Source organism: Cornus florida, unplaced genomic scaffold (assembly GCF_030987335.1).
Source record: "Cornus florida cultivar Cherokee Brave unplaced genomic scaffold, ASM3098733v1 CherokeeBrave_3.0.0_Hap2_Chr04, whole genome shotgun sequence".
In the NCBI taxonomy this organism is placed as follows: domain Eukaryota; kingdom Viridiplantae; phylum Streptophyta; class Magnoliopsida; order Cornales; family Cornaceae; genus Cornus; species Cornus florida.
In genome coordinates, this window is record NW_026775574.1 from 101,516,559 (window position 1) to 101,533,762 (window position 17,204).

The 17,204-nt window shown below is 35.6% G+C and overlaps 1 protein-coding gene across 5 annotated transcripts; it reads right to left on the reverse strand.

Annotated features, from left to right (window-relative positions):
- Positions 1 to 556: 556 nt before the first annotated feature.
- On the reverse strand, positions 557 to 15,552 carry LOC132304267 (nucleolar protein NET1). Of its 5 annotated transcripts, none has more exons than XR_009481557.1 (12): positions 14,909 to 15,552; positions 14,251 to 14,299; positions 12,941 to 13,381; positions 10,727 to 11,112; positions 10,445 to 10,648; positions 10,164 to 10,361; positions 9,873 to 9,947; positions 9,708 to 9,774; positions 8,422 to 9,583; positions 8,278 to 8,334; positions 1,156 to 1,356; positions 557 to 995 (listed from the first exon to the last, which is right to left on the reverse strand). XR_009481557.1 is itself a non-coding variant. In XM_059801862.1 (12 exons), the coding sequence occupies exons 1-12, from the start codon at positions 15,314 to 15,316 to the stop codon at positions 950 to 952; spliced, it is 3,168 nt and encodes a 1,055-aa protein (XP_059657845.1). In that variant the 5' UTR covers positions 15,317 to 15,549; the 3' UTR covers positions 557 to 949. The 5 variants fall into 5 exon arrangements, 4 of the variants coding, with proteins under 4 accessions (XP_059657845.1, XP_059657846.1, XP_059657847.1 ...); XM_059801862.1 differs by having other exon boundaries at positions 1,156 to 1,230; positions 14,909 to 15,549; XM_059801863.1 differs by having other exon boundaries at positions 557 to 1,356.
- Positions 15,553 to 17,204: the final 1,652 nt, after the last annotated feature.

Genomic DNA, 17,204 nt, shown 5'->3' on the forward strand with positions numbered 1-17,204 from the left:
CCTTCACCTTTTCTCAGCTTCGTCGTAAAGGAAGAATAGGCTGTAGCACCCTCACATAACACTAAAGTTCATAGTTTCCCAAAAACACCAGTTATGCGAGTAGTAACAAGAACTTCATGCCAAAACATATATATACGTAGATGTATATATGTAGATATGCATACACACACATATCAATTAAATCACACCGCAGTCCAACTAAGCATAGCCAAAAACGGCTGTTTTTCTTCCTCGGGGTTTTGGTACTTGAAAACTAAAGTATCCACCTCGGATCAAATTGCACATAGATTGTCAAGGTACGAAATGTCGGGACTGCCAATCGAATTCTGATATACTGGCATGAATTTATGGCAACAAGAACTCAGAAGTACAGTCTTATTATGCACCTAAACTTAAAAAGTTGAACCAGAGTTGCTGGTTCAAACCATTTTCTTGCCTTCCACACAAACAGCGGCCACTATATCTGCAAGACATTGAACTTTATCCGTACAAGGACACCCTCTCTCTCTCACACTACCACGTGAAAGAAAGTTGGCGAGAGAAGTAAAGAAGAAACTACAGAACAAAAAATAAAATAAAATAAAGAAAATCCCAAAAAAGAAAAAAGAACTGTCAATGCAGAACATACAAACTTCAACAAGAATGTCAACGTCCAGATACAAGCTACAAGCATCATCGCGTTGCCTTGAATGTACATTCCAAGCCTTTATCCTTGCAATTAAAATGCACACGGGACCCTCTTTTTCTAAACAGCACCAATCTGACATCAAAACCAAAATGCCCGCGAACCCTTCTTTTCCTCAACAGCAGCAATTTGACATTGAAATCGCTCTATTACTCGAATGCTATAGGGGCGCACATGTGAGGCCTCCATTTCGTTGCAATCAACAAAGAAACGAATCTCTAGCATTTCTAAGTTTGCATCATGTCAAGACACTGTTCTTTCCCATCACCTATGCCGGCGAACAGGTGACCTGGATCTCGACCTCCTTCCCCTGCAATTAGAATGGAACAGTCTATAAAATATGAAATATTTGTGGGCCAAAATCTAGGACCTTATGCTTTCACCTGACTTTCTTATTGTAATGATGATGGATGGTTACGTCTCAAAAACATCAACATAATCATAATCTTTCAGACCGTGTCGCAACATACCTGGTGGTCTCAAGAGAAGAGTAGGGAGAATGCCTGCGCTGAGAATGCCTGCTATGTGGAGACCGCGAAACTTGTCTAGAAATGAAAACACCCCATACTAAGCCAATGAGTTGAAATTATATATTTTGGGAGAAGAATGCTCAGCCTTCTATAAAGTCAAGCTTTATAAGAACTGGCCTGTTGGCATAAATTACGCTGCTTCTGATAAGATACAAGAGCATCTATGACTAAATACCACAAACTAACATCAACATACACACAGGAATCAAGACAATTTCTTCAAAGAAGGGAAAGTAAAAAAAAAAAAAAAAAATTCAGGCAATTAGCTGCACGTTGAAGCTAAGGATTCTGTTGGGATGACTAGAGAGTTCAGAAAGATACTATACATTAACGTACAAAATTTCCAAAAAAAAAGGAAGAAAAAAAGAAAAGAAGAAAAAGGAAGATGATTAGTTGATTGGACAATGAGATTACAAATCAAATCTCAAGTTATACAAAATCAATCCACAAGAAGATGTCAGCATGAATATAAAAATATCACTGAACACAAAAAATACTTTTCATATGACTGAACATAAGCTTGATTGATTATGCTAATGAGATCACAAAATCATCAAAGCAACTTAAGAACATGAAAATGGTATCATGGCCCAACCACGCCATTATCAACTAAATCATCAAAAGACTTAACAGGTATTGAAATATACTTGGATACACCCACTTTACCAATATATCATACCCAAAACAAATCTATTCTTTTATATTAAAAGGAGACGCCACTTGGTGTTTTTGGTGTGTCTTCACCTAAAATTGACGCCACTTAGCAACATTAGAGGAACTTCAGTAGGTGAATGGCAAGGAGCACATGCATCATGGATGTTCCCTTTAATGTCTTACTCCGCTACCATTATGTCATTAATATTATGGAAAGTAATTTGACCAAGTAAAGCATTAAAAAATAACCAAACGCATACTTAGGTCTCAAGCCATCAAGTTAAAGAAAACCAAATGAATGAGTCTAGGTCTCAAGCCATCAAATTCACTACTTCAACTATAAAGAATTCAAAGAATTCTCAATTATAAATGTGAAACTAGTACAAAATGAAAAAAGATTTCAAAGATTGATGAAATCATGATGCCTAGTATCCAGTAAAATTCAAAAACATGCACGTAAGTAGACAAAATGCATCATCAGGTGAAGCTTCATACCCTGAAGCATAGCATAACCTTCTCATAATTCAACTATATATATATATATACTTTTCAGACATGCAGCAGTGTCTAAGTATCACGACTTTAATGTGGTCATCCGACAAGTGCAAACTTACACAAGCCAGAAATGATTTGAATTAACTATCACACCAAAATACAGCAATGACATCAAGTCGAAAAGGAAGTATGCACGAAACTGGTTTTAAGCACCTGCACTAGTAAAATTTTAAAACACAACCTATTGATAACTGATAGTTTAGTATGTAGAGCAGCTTGAGTTTCTCACCTTTTTCACTTCCACAGGACATCAAATGAGAAATTATTTGTCACAAGATGAAGAAGAAATAATGGAATCTTACAGTTCCTCTGGAGTGAAATAGTTTTCATAAATTTCTAACGTTCCTTTCTTTTATATTTTTCAGTAAGTATTTTCCTTTTCTGAACCCCACTCTCTCTTTTTAGGTGTTATACCAACACTTTAGAAGGGTTATAAGCTATAACCTGGTGGCACTTCTTCACCTTCCAAAGTAGAAGGTCGAGGGTTCAAGTCCCTATAGGAATAAAGTGGATGTGCGAGTTTCAAATAGGGAAAAAATAAATTAATAAATCCAATAGCATATACTACAACATCCTTCAGATGTGTGTCTAGAATTAGAGTGGAGGCCTCACAACAAAGTGTAAAAAGAACCACTGCTAACAAGGGCTGAAGAAGTAGTCAAGGTAAATATTGCAAATTGTTCATGACCTCAAGGATAATCAAAATCAGAAAATAATTTGAGCAAAAATCACAAGTAAATGTATTTATCAAAAAAAAAAAAAAAATCACAAGTAAACTGTTATAGGATATTTTAGTAACAATTTATAGGAAACTTTCAAACAAGACTATAGGAACTTATGAATTTCATGACAACTCACGAACATTGGATAATCAAAATCAGAAAATAATTTGAGCAAAAATCACAAGTAAACTGTTATAGGATATTTTAGTAACAATTTATAGGAAACTTTCAAACAAGACTATAGTAACTCATGAATTTCATGACGAATTACGAACATTTTTAGAATTTGACTAATTATTGATCAGTTTAAGTCATTGTATATATCAAAGGCTACATGTTTTAACTTCTTTGGTTACATATTCAAAGTCTAATCATTTATATTCTAGACAAAGCTCTGTAATTAAGGAATTATCAAGAATGAAACCATATGCAAGAGCAGAGAGACGAGCTCATGCATTGGCCAGTACCACACGATTCCATCCATACAAAAATTAAAATGTGATAGAAGTATGGAAGACAAATCCCTCCACCATATGCTCTTTTTGAAAGAGTCCAGGTGGCTCTGGATCATTAACAATGAAACTGTTTTTCTGAGGAAGAAAACATGTGATGGCGTTTGGTTTGTCACAACCGTTTTGCCAACATTCAGCCCCCAAAACAGACCCCAGCCATCAGGTTGGACATATGTTCCTGTTGTGTACCACAACAAAGTGACAGGACAAGAGGTCACAATCACTAAAAACTCCAGATGAACAGTTTTGCTGATCCTACGTGACTGAATTTTCAAATGGGGCTCCACCAAAGGATGACATATGAAGTGTAGTTCAAGAGGCTCATATGCAATCATCTTTTCTCAAAACAATCCATATGCAAGTTGTTAGCATCATGGACATTCTTCTTCCTCAAGAATATGACACAGCCATCATACACAGAGATATAGATTTATTACAAGAACAAAAATGGTCAACTACCACGATTAGGATTTAACATTCACTTATAAAGAGCACAAGATGGATAATAAAGAATTTCTATAAATGATGTGTATGTAAAGCAGATATCGTTAAATACCCACAACGACATAATGATACAAGGAATTGACAATTCTGAGCATTCCTTGCTGCATGGCTGCGCTATGTGGTGTTTCAATTGGAAATTGAAATAAACAAAAGCTCTGAAGGAACATCTAAAGAACCTCTTAAATAGTGCATACGAAAATACACAAACACAAACAACAATTCTTGTAACCATAGTCACTTTATGTTTGCAGCTAAGAAACAAGAATATGACACAGTCTAGTCCACAGGACAATTCTCATAAAATTAGGACATAGCAAGGAACACAGCAAACAATAAATATATATTTTGTATACATACATCATAGAAACATAAGTACAAGTGTGCAGGTAACAAGTTTTTATAATTTAAAAGAGAAAAGTATACGAGTAGGTGTATTACTTCACTTGTTTAACCCAAAAAAAAAACAGGTGTTGTCTGCATAAAAGCAGGAAATCCTACTCGACAAATGTCTCCTCCTAAAAAAGTAACAACTTTGCTGCCTCTCTCTCTCTCTCTCTCTGTCTCCGTGCCAAGACCTAATCGAAACAAGTTGTGCATGTGATAAAAATGTATATTTATTGAAGATATAATGGAGGAATCAGTGGAGGAAAATCTTTCAATGATTGATGTCGTTTCCTATTATGGAAGATTTGGTGGTGTTACTAGAGGAATCAATGGAGAAAAATCCTCCTTGTTTCCTATTTTCTAATTCTTTCCATTCTCATAATTTCTTCTCCTATATAAAGAAGCCTCCACCATTGTATTGTATATGATTTGAGAGAGTATTATAAAAGTGATGTAGCCCTTTGGACTCTTTGTGCCGTGGATGTAGGCCCTAGTGGCTGAACCACGTAATATCTGTGTGTTCTACTCGTTTATTCCTCTTCGTTTCCGTTTTATGCTTTTCAACATGGTATCAGAGCCTAATTTTTCTTCCTAGATTCGGACCCTATTTTAGGATATTCCCTTAGCATCTGAAATGTTGCTAAAGGTTTCTTGGTGCTATTTGTGACTTGTTTGGGCTGCCGATTTGTTCGGCAATAATGTTTTTCGCCTTTGTTGTGTCTCCGACAGTTTTTATCAACTTGTTTGGGCCGCCAATGTGTTCGGTAGCATTGTCCTCACCTTTGCTGTGTATTTGGTAGTCTTTTGTTAACTTGGTTGGGCTGCAGGTGTGTTCAGTAGCATTGTCTTCGTCTTTGCAGTGACTCAGACAATTTTGATCGACTTGTTTGGGCTGCCGGTGTGTTCGGTAGCATTGTTCTTCGTGTTCTCTCTTTCCCCTTTCATCATTCACAATTATTGTTACTCGTCATCTCAATGGCAAGTTGGGCATTCATGCTCCAACTCGAGGGGGAGTATTGAAGATTTAATGGAGGAATCAGTGGAGGAAAATCTTTCAGTAATTGATGTCGTTTTCTATTATTGAAGATTTGGTGTTACTAGAGGAATCAATGGAGAAAAATCCTCCTTGTTTCCTATTTTCTAATTCTTTCCATTGTCATAATTTCTTCTCCTATATAAAGGAGCCTCCACCATTGTATTGTATATGATTTGAGAGAGTATTATAAAAGTGATGTAGCCCTTTGGGCTCTTTGTGCCGTGGATGTAAGCCCTAGTGGCTGAACCACGTAATATCGGTGTGTTCTACTCGTTTAATTTCTCTTCGCTTCCGTTTTATGCTTTTCAACAATATTAAATATAAAAATAAAAAAATAAAAATTACAATATGCAGGAATTTTTAACCATATCATTTCAGTGGATAGCTAAATAACGTGCATAAATCCTTCCAAATTGCATATGAACTAAGTTAAATCAATGTATAATTGAAACAATTCAAAAGATACATCTCAAAGCCAATAAAAAACTTGATAAAGAATTGAAATTTTGACGTATTAACTAAGAGGATCAAATAAATCATCGGGCATGAATCCTTTAGATATGCATATGCATGAACTAAATCAAATGCCATTATAGAGGTGCAAAATTAAAAAGCTTTAGGGCCCATTTGCTTTGATGGAAACAAGAGGAAAAGAAAGAAAATGATTTGAAGGGAAACCTTATGCCGTGTTTGTTTTGAAAAAATGGAGAGAAATTGAAGGATTTCGAGGGAGAAAGGGCCCAATAAGCCATTGTATAGAAAAAAAAAAATTATCCTTCCTACGATGAACGGAATCAAAGGGAAAGAATAGTAATTACTCCCTTTGTCCCATAATAAGTGTCATGTATTGGGGAACCGTGACTCACAATTGTGAGTCACGGTTCCCCAATACATGACACTTATTATGGGACAGAGCGGTTTCCCAATACATAACACTTATTATGGGATGGAGGGAGTACTTGTTTTGCCTCCGTTATCTATCAGAAGTGATTCCATTCTTGCCCTTATTACTCACAAAATAAAACAATCATTTCATTTCTTCTCTCTCCATTATCTCTTCCAAAACAATACAAGGTCAATACCATCTTTTCCTTCATTAATTAGCCAAACACACTAAGAAGTTGACTCTATCTTTTCTTTTCTATCGTAACTAATGTTATCCTTTCTATTCTCTTTCCTCCTACTATACCAAACACAGCCTTAATCACGAAGATTTCAAATATCTCACTAGGAGGGGAATTTCTATGTGATTGTTTAACCTGTAATGCTCTTTTAAAAGACTGGACAGGTTTTTCGCATGCTTCCAAGTTTCTGACAATATAGGTGTGTCCAAACTCCAAAGCATGTCTTGTAAGACGCATATCGAACACTATCATGTCCCTGAAATAGACATGTAGCACTTCCTAGGTTTATAGTATGGCACTAAATGTTGCAGTGCTTGGTCAGTTATCCACACAACATCAACATCTATGTTTATAGACTATAAAGCTCAGTAGCCAGAAATTCGAAGGAAATGTAACCAGAAAGAAAGAAGGAAAAATCTACAGAAATTGAAAAAGATACAAAATGAATCAATATATTAACTAAACCAATCAAACATATATCCTGCAGTAGAAAAGATGAGGAATGAATCGATATAATATATCAACCACACATATATCCTACAGACTGCAGGTATCAACTATTATCTATGTTTAACCCAATAAATTTGCAGAAACCAATTATTGGAACCAACAAAAATTTCAGCAATTATTATTTTCCTTTGTTTTTTGGGCATCGCATCTGGAGTCAAAAGAAGCCCATTCTGTTTCTTGTAACAATTAAGGAACCTATTTCTCTTTTCTTGGATATTCTTAAATATATATATTTTTTCTAAGCAAGTTGTTGTGACCACCATACTATGTACACCAGTTTTAAAAGAGTGAATGGTTCACATGGAGGGTAGTGCTAGAAGAATGGAAAGACCGAAAGACCAAAATTAACATGGGTAAAGTTAGCAAGGAAAGATATGATGACATGTGATCTGACTCAGGCGGAGCCAGATGGGCCTAGAGGGGGCAGCTGACCCCCACCCGAGCGGGCCCATGCTGGCCCACTAAATTTTTTTTTTGTTAAAATAAATAGATGTATATAATTTTAAATTATCCCCCTAAAAATCTCTCAAGTTTTTTTCATTCTTTTCCTTCTTACTCTACTTTTTCTTCTTCAAACTTTTTTTCTAATTTTTTCTCTTCATAGTTCTCTCATATATTCTTCTTTGTTTTTCTTTTTCTTTTCTCTTATATTTTTTTTCTTCTTTTTTCCCCTCATGTCTGATATGCCTCCCCTGAATCAAATTCCTGGCTCTGCCCCTGATTTGACTGAGGCTATGGCCTTCAATAGAGTGGAATGGGAAAATAGGATTTATGTAACCAACCCCAAGTACTTGGGAAAAAAGCATTGTTGTTGAGTTCAGTTTAGTATAAAAATTGTTGTCTCAATCCACATATTACGCTATCAACTTATTTGTTCAATTGCCTACCCTAAAACAAAATGAACCAATTCTATTCTCATTATGCTACAAACAGTTAAACGAATTTGGCAATAACATTATGTCCAAGTATATGTTTTTTTCTGTTTTTTACAAGTATGTCCAAGTATATGTAGTAAAACTGAAACATAAAGAAAATGAATAATTTCCTGATAAAATGAGTACCTTCTCCTAGACCTGATAGGCGATGGTGATAAATTACGTCTTCTTGAATGTAGTTTCCTGCAGCATACAAGTGAACATGACTACATGAGGAAGTCCATGAAATAATAACAAAAAGAGGAAGAGACAAGAAATCTGAGGATCAACCTTTTAGAATCATCCGAGGGTTCATCACTTGAATCATTGGCATAACTAACCACCGAATTGTCCTTGCTGTTTCTGCCCCTACTGCCAATCGAAGAGGAACGATGTCTCTTGTGTCTGCTTGATTCACTTCCATGTTTTCTTTCTCCCTTGTCATCCTTTCGTGCTCTTTTTCTATCGCTATCTTCTTTAGCACTAGCTTTTTTATCTCTCTCATTTTCCTTTCTATCCTCCTTAACATCAGGATGGGAGGACTTTTTCCTTGAATCATAATCCTTTGCTCTTTCCACAGACTTAACACCATGCTCTTTCATTCTTTCTTTCGATCCATTCAGGTCATCTGTCCGTTCCTTTCTTGCATGCCTCTCATCCTGCCTCTTATGAGTCTCATCACCCTTATTGTCTCTTCCATCTTTGCCACTCTCGACCTCCTTAACAAAGTCTTTCCCAGCAGAACTCCTCTTAGCTTCACGTCTATCGTTCTTATCTGGTTTTTTTCTGGTTTCTCTATCTTGAGAATCATTTGTTCTCGACTTATTGACATCAACATTCTCAACTAGTCGTTCAGTTTGCATAATTGTCTTTTCTCCTACACTATCCTTTGACAAGGAAGGATCGGCACTGTATAGCATTTTCTCACCATCAACATCAGTTTCATCTTCCCTCACTCCAGCTACCATCTTAGAAGAATGTCTGGACTGAACATTACCATGTGCTGGTCTTTTACCTGCCAAATCAGTACTCAACTCACTATGCACAGCACTGTGATGAATTGAGGCCCCATTTGGACTCCCACTGGTGGGATCAGTCTCCTTATTTGTATGACCTTTGTCATTCTTTTCAGCTTCTGTTTTTGAACTGCCATTCTCAAATGCATGTACATCTTCTGAAAGCTTTCTAATGCTTTGCCGCTGAGAAACGGTATCTTCATTAGAATTTGGCATACCAGTAGTCGGGATTTCATCATCCTCATCATCATCTGAGGCATAGCTACCGAGACCTAATACATCTCCAGGAGAGCTGGAAGTAGATTTCCCACTAACATCCTCAGTATCAATTTCGTTGGTTTTGGCTGGTATTAGAACCTTTGCAGAAGCCTTGGGAGTTGGAACAGCTGGAGTAGATGGTGATACTTTACGAGGTGGGGCAACAACATTGTGCTTAACTGCAACAACAAAAAGTGACAATACACATGGAATTTAAAGGAAGAAAAATATTCGCATTTCAGTAGGTGCACCACAAATTTTAAAAAGAAGAAATTAATAATCTATGCATCTTATAACAACAACCTTCAACAGAGAGATCATCTTCACTAAGAACTTTTGTCGCAATTTCATCAAAAAGATCATCAGTAACCTGTTCAAATACATGAAATCAGAACAACCACAAAGATAAATAATATAACAATCATTTTTTTTATTATTATAATTTTTATTTTTTTAACCAGCTGCAACCTTCAAAAGAACTTCAGTCAGAACACGCTTTATTTCCTGGTTTATTGCTGCAGTTCTGGCTACTTCCACATAATCCTACAGAGAAAATAAACAGCTGCTCAATTCACAAAATGAAATGAAATGCACCCAGGAAACTGTCTGTTGAATTAGAGAACTGCAAAACTAAATAACCAAGTTAATAGAAAGACTCCCCTACCAAAAAAAAAAAAGAAAAGAAAAATTGAGGAAAACTTTTTCTAATGTTCATAAACATAAGTATTCAAAATGAATTATCATCAGGAAAAATAAAACCTCATCATCATCCTCTTCTTCAGTTGACCTGGAAGAATCAATGCTTTTGCTATCTGCCTGATCACCTTTCCCTAGAGATTTATCAACACTTTCATCTTCAATATATTGACTTTCCTCTTTGGGATGCTCAAGAGCAGAACTTCCAATAGCAGCTTTCTTCTTAATTATTTCCTCTCTAAGCCAGTTAGGAACTGAGCCCTGAAAATTTTCCACAATACAGAATGCTGGAACAATTATGTAACTGTTTAAACATCAGTGCTGGAGTATAAAACTACAGATACCTTTTTAGGGCGTTCAGAAACACTAGAAACCCCATATACATCACCAGGAAACCCTGTTGTTGGATGAAGTGCAGTTCCTGTGCCGATGCCAAAGGGTGCACCAACAGTTGGAATTGTAGACGGGAAGCTTGGTCCAGGCATCCTTCCAAATATTGGTGCAGAATGTCCAGGAATTGATGAGGGTGCATCTATTGAAGGATCGTACTATGAATAATGAAACAAATATTAGCATATTAAATCAAGGCTCAAGATCGCATGAATATTCAAAGTAAAAATCAAGACCTGCTGCCCTGATAGGTGTACTGGAGGGACTGGTGGATAAACTGCCCCAGCTGCAACTGGGGATGTCCAACTATGAACAGAAGGAACAGATGCAACAGGGTCTACTCCTCTTAAGGGTCCCACTGAATCAGTATGAGGATAACTGGGTTGCAAATGTGGATCATTGTCTCGATTAAACCTCGGTGCAAAATCTAAAGGCTGATCACTAAGATCAGTTATGGGCTCAGCTGACATGCTGCCAAATGCATAACGAGTCTGCTCCATAGAAACTGATCTACCAATTGGAGGAAATGGTGGCTGCAGATGGTGCTGTCCTTGAGTTGATGCAATAGACGAAGGCAGTGACTTATAGAACTTTTCGTTTTGATCTCCAGACTCTTCTTTACCTGATATTTGAGTAAGCAGTCAAACAGCTAATCATTTCATAATATAAAAATTATTTTCACCAGTATAAATTCCAATTTATGGTTTCTCTTATAGAGAGGGGGAGAGAGGGTGTGTTTTATATACATAAAATATTGTCTTTTATCACAAATTTCTGAACACAAGAAATGTAGACAGCCAAAGTATCTAATTGTAAGAACCAACCAAACAATCCAAAAATAAATAAAAAATTGCTCTGACTGTAGCAGTAGAGTTGATAGGTGTTGTTACCCTGATTTAAAAGAAGCTTGTTGTGGTGAAGAAGAAGGGGGGAGAGAGAGAGAGAGGGAACAAAAATAAATAAATTGAATAAGGTGTCAACTTTCAAAGCACAAGTTGTTTGTGGCTCATTTTGACATTTGGCTTCAACAAACCAGAGCTGGTCTAACCCAAAAAGAACATCATTTAATTAAAGTACCTTCTTTTCAGCCACAGATGCGTTCATTACATAACCAAGAATTTTATGCTTATATTAATCTTTTTAGAAGCAAAATATTTCTTACAAATAGTAATATATGCAGAAAACATATCAAAAATCATAGTAGATAGGACATTGATACACAGTCCTTCCTTCCCAGTTCAAATAATTTATATCATTAATGAAGTAATCTGTCAAGGAAACATATGAGAAACAGAACAGGAGGGGATCTTGAATGGATTCTGAAGTCACATATATGTGTGAGAACCACTCCAAAAGGCCTTTTCAACAATCTTTCCTAGCAAGTGTGTCACTGCATGGGTAAAAAGAAGCATTCCCCCCTCTTTTCTCCCCACCTTCCCAACAAAATAACAACAATTCATTTAAATTAAGGAAAAAATGTTTCTAATTACATAGATTTTGAAGGAATTGACAATACAAGGACTGACCAGGTTATATATACAACATCGTTCCCTCAAACATCCTTATCTGAAAATGGAGTTCGTATTTTTTTACCAACTGGCTGTGCTTAAGTTTTAGCCACCTTATAATGAGGTAACTTAGATGGCTATGGGCTTGCAACTACAGTCCCCTTTGACAGTGATGATTGTTTGGCATTATTCAAGGATCATATGGGGCTTTTTGGCCCATGTCAGTCATTCAACAAGCCTATTTGTCATTACCAACCACAGTTAGCAACCATGTGTCACCAACATGCCTTTAAAAGGCCATTCGTCTCTTCATAGCAATGTGAAATGCTTGCTAAAGCCAGTTATCTAGCCATTGCTGGCCTGTTTAACACTCATCAAAAGATTTATTAACTCATTTGAGCCATTGGATGGACTACTTTGGCCAAAGCACCTCCAAAGCACTTAATTGTTTTGGGCCACCTTAGCTTCAAAATTTGGCAGCCAACAGCAAACATCCATTTTTGAGAGGCAACAGAGGAAGTGAACGACTAGAAAGCAACAACCTTGTCTCTGCAGTGTTGAGACTTAGAACCTGTCACAAGCAGATATCTCACAGATGATGACAGCAAAAAAAGAGCAATTTTCAGACCTTAAAAACCTTCTATATAATATAGGTGCCTTAAATATGAAAATAGACAATTCCAAATGGTAAATTATTTCTTCCCAGACATTCACAAACAGATCTGGTATTGTGCATATTCTAGAGGCCTGAAGCTCATAAAATGATAAACTTGCATCTCCACAATGGCTCAACAAAAATGCCAACTTAAATAAGTTTACAGGGTTTATAAAGACCCATATGTAACTTTGGACACAATTATAAATCAAGTTCATTACTAAAGTCAAGCTCTATAGAAGCGGTTATTGAGCGTGAGCTTCACAAAATGCCAAGTGAATTATTACCTGTAACAGAAGAATAACTAGAAGGTACCTCCTGCTGGTGAACCAATGGGCTTGTAGGTCCAAATTCTTGATGACGATATACAGCATTTGAATCTCTCGCCAAAGTTCCATCTCTACTGGTGAAATGAAAATGCCCATCCGGAACATACGAAGATTGACCGGTACTGATGGATGCAGACTCATGTACATGAAAGTCAGGTGGCCTGTGTGGAGGTGCAGCTGGAGCAGGATACTGTTGATAGCTTGACGCGAGGTGGGACGGCTGAGGAGCATCTGCATAATGAACATCAACATTTTGTGGATACTGATCGTGATAATGACTCAGTTCTTCCGGTCTGCCATTTGGCGTGAACTGTGACTGTGGATGATGAGTATCTGTTGCAACTTTGGCAGCTGCCCACGCTCTGGCCTTGGCAGCCCAATCTTCTTCATTGTTCTGGGCTGCCATCATTGAAAACTCAGCAGAGTGATTACAATACAAGATGAAAGGATGCACAGGCATATAGCAGTTTTCTTTAAGGAAATAACAAAAAAAATCAAAACAGAGAGAAGGTGGAGGCCGACATAAGAAGCATCATGATATTAAATTCATACGAGTGCTCCAACAAATACAAATGAGACTTCTCAATTAGATAATTCTTACTATGAGGGACTCCAAGCAAGAAGCGCATAGCCTGACCATAAAGATGCAACTTTTGGAGTAGTTCACCCTTTCATTGGGGTGAACTGTTTATGATCGTCCTAGTGGTTTCATACACTATAATTTATTTCAAAGAAGCCATTAGTTTGTCCTCTCTTTTTATGTTGGCGATGGAGTGATGGTGGAGGAAAAAAAGAAGTATTTAAAAGAGGAAGCATCTGACAAAATTTGCAATTGGCCAAAATAGCTATTTCCAAATAATATAATACAATTGGGTCTTCCTTCAAATTTGAACACAATACCATATTCAACCCACAACAATTCTAGAAGGTAGGTAGGACTCCACATGGCATGTAGAACCAGAAAATTTAGAAAAATATGTATGTAATCTACATCAACCTATATTCAGAAGAATCACAATCACAATATATTGTGGGAAAAGCATTGGAATTCACACATTGAACAGTGAGTGAGTTCCTATCCTAGGAATTACAGGTAAAAAGGGGAGAAGTATGATAAATCTACTGGCAGATTAATCAAGCAGTAAAAAATAAGAACAAATATTTGGTAACAAAAAGATTAAGAATGAGAATAAGGGAAATAAAATTATCAACTTCAGAAGAATATAGACAAAGCATTCTCCAAAACTTAATCACATTTCTACACTTACCTGGGTACTCCCAGCCTTGATGATGACCCCAATTTGAATTGCCCCAGTCCTATAAGCATTCACAAATTAATGATTGGTTCACATATGAAGCATTTCGCAGCCCATCATCAATTACCAATTTACCAAGGATTAGGGTACATACAAAGCACGTCTTACATAAAATAAAAGAAACATATATACATATCGCATCTTCCTTAAAAGAAATACTATAACAATTACAACTTCAAAAGATCTAATATACTAAGGTTATCACCATTAACATAATCTTTTTAAGAAAATTTGATTTTCTTTCATTCACTTCACTTTATGCTACTTTCACTTTCCAAAACTTGTTTATTTCCATCCGAACGGAGCCTAAATGCGGTAAAGCAACTGAATGATTCAAAAAATACTAACAAATTATCAAAAAGGGTATATATTTGTCAACAAATTGATGCAAAAATGGCAACCCTTGCCACAGTCTAACCTCAAAAAATGCTTAATCAATCTCTCAAAATCTGATATCACCTCTCAAAACTAATTTATCAAAACAAACAACAGCTTTCAAAGATAAAATACAATAACGAAAATCAGAACCCTAGGGGGCTGATGAACCAAAACAAGCATCAAACCTAATGCGAAACACAAATAGAACGAGAGATGATTGATTGTATATTACCTGGTTGACGTGAGGATAAGATTGGGGGATCTGAGAATGAGAATGAGGATGAGGATGAGGAGGAGGAGGTAGGTGAGGCCGAGGGGGAAGAGGAAGAGGAGGGTACTGGTTGTGAAGAGAATAAGGATTGTGAGAATAAGGCGGTGGAGGAGGAGGAGGAGGGGGGAGATGATCGGAGTGAGGAGGTGGACCCCACTGGTTGTGAGGCGGCGGGGGAGACGGAGACTGCTGCGAGGGATGGTGATACTGGAATTGGGTGGAGAACCAGGTGGAGCCCTGGGGAGGATGTGGCTGCTGCTGCTGTTGCTGCATCGGCGGAGGAGGCTGGTGGTGGGGATCCGCCATGGACGGCGGTGGGAGTGGCGGAGGAGGCCTCATGTAGCGCTGGTTAGGGTGTTGAAAGTCCATATTTTTGGTGTTTAACGGCGAATTTCAGCTGAGAAGGGGGCGGTGGAAGTAGTAGGGAAAAGCCAACATAAATTGGGTGTTGCGTTTAATCTATACTATCGTACAGTCTATTATAATACTTGTGAATAACCCATGTTCTTTTTCTTTATTTTTTAAAAAACATAACTAATTAAATATTTTTCTCTTCTCTAAATTTTTTTGTTTCTTTTTTCGTTTTGGTAGGTATATTCTTTCTTTAAAATTCACGCACGTAATTTATGTATCACATCTTATTATAAAATTTATTTAAAAATATTCTTTTTACGTTGTACAGAGTGTTGAAGAAATAAAAAACTGAAAGTAAAATAACAAATTCATGTAGCGTGATGATATAAACGGTAGAACGAAAGTAACAAAATATAAGTCACACGTAATAAAAATAAAAACGAGAACTTACGAATCATAAGAACAACGCTTATTTAGAATAATTATGCGAAATTTAAGTCACACATAGTGAAAATAAAAATAAAAACTTACCAAAGATGAAAACAGCACTCATTTAGAATAATTATGCGGCTTAAGGATTGACACTACGATAAAATAAATAAAATTAATCTTAAGTGATATGAACATATGAAAGGAACTGTAGGAAGAAGAAGCAAATTAATTTCCATAAAAGGTGAGAAGATAAATAGGATAACAAAAATTATAATGATGTGAGATTATTAAAATTAATTTTAAAAAGTTAAATTTTAATGAAGCAATGACTTCTGATAAAAAATATAGAAAAAGTGAATTTATGTAAGTGACTTTTATTACTACCATATGAAATTAAGGTAAAGAATAGTAACGATGACAATTTTCATTTTTAGATGATTTATATTTATTTTCTAATTTCTTACATAAGCAGAAGGCCATTCTTTTCTCAAGTATGCACGTTTATTTTTCCTTAGTATGTGACAAAAAAAAACTTGTAATTTTTATTTTTATTGTATATCTTGATTTCTTTTAATATGATATATATATAGTTATAAAACATATATGTATTCACCTATATAAATGATTTTTATCAAATTGTAATTGTATATCTTGATTTCTTTTAATATGATATATATATAGTTATAAAACATATATGTATTCACCTATATTTTCTATCCGTGAATCATGTGACATACAAAAACTGTTGATATAGAAAATTAATACCACACTTTCTATATAGAATCTAACGGTCATTTTTCAAACCCACCTATAGTATTTCTTTTTAACACAAAACCACTTTAACACTATTTTTAGTTTCTATATTTAATTTTACCATTATCACCTATTATAACAATAAAAGGTAATTATCAAAATAAAAATAGAAATCTTTGGAAAAAAAATAATACCAATATATTTTACTAAAAAATTGTTTTTATTTAGATGTTTATTTAAAAGTAAAACAATACCTGTATCTTTCAATTTTGTAACAACCGTATGATATTATAGAATTTTCCTAAAAAAATGGACGAAGCTTTTCTCACAACCTTATCTATGGAGAGTAATCATTTGTTTACACTTTTGTCCATGAATTCAAATTCAACACACGAAGAAATGGAGAGAAAGTTGATAATTATTTTTTATTGTTACGTAAGTGGTAATGATAAAATAAAATATAGAAACTAAAAATAGGGTGAGAGTCTTGATCTCTCCCATGGAGTAAGAAAATTAATTCACACTTTTTATATATACCGTTAGATAAAAACTAATGGTCATTTTTCAAACTCACCTATGGTATTTCTTTTTAACACAAAACAACTTTCATCCTATTTTTAGTTTCTATATTTAATTTTACCATTATCACCTACTATAATAATAAAAGGTAATTATCAAAATAAAAATAGAAACTTTTGAAAAAAATAATACCACTATA

What these genes read in the sequence shown, in the direction of transcription:
- LOC132304267 (XM_059801862.1), bottom strand. Translation starts at nt 15,316, where the DNA reads ATGGACTTTCAACACCCTAACCAGCGCTACATGAGGCCTCCTCCGCCA. An exon ending in TCAAGGCTGGGAGTACCCAG is followed by an intron (nt 13,382 to 14,250) that starts GTAAGTGTAGAA and finishes CAATGATGGCAG; the next exon opens with CCCAGAACAATGAAGAAGAT. An exon ending in TAGTTATTCTTCTGTTACAG is followed by an intron (nt 11,113 to 12,940) that starts GTAATAATTCAC and finishes CTCAAATATCAG; the next exon opens with GTAAAGAAGAGTCTGGAGAT.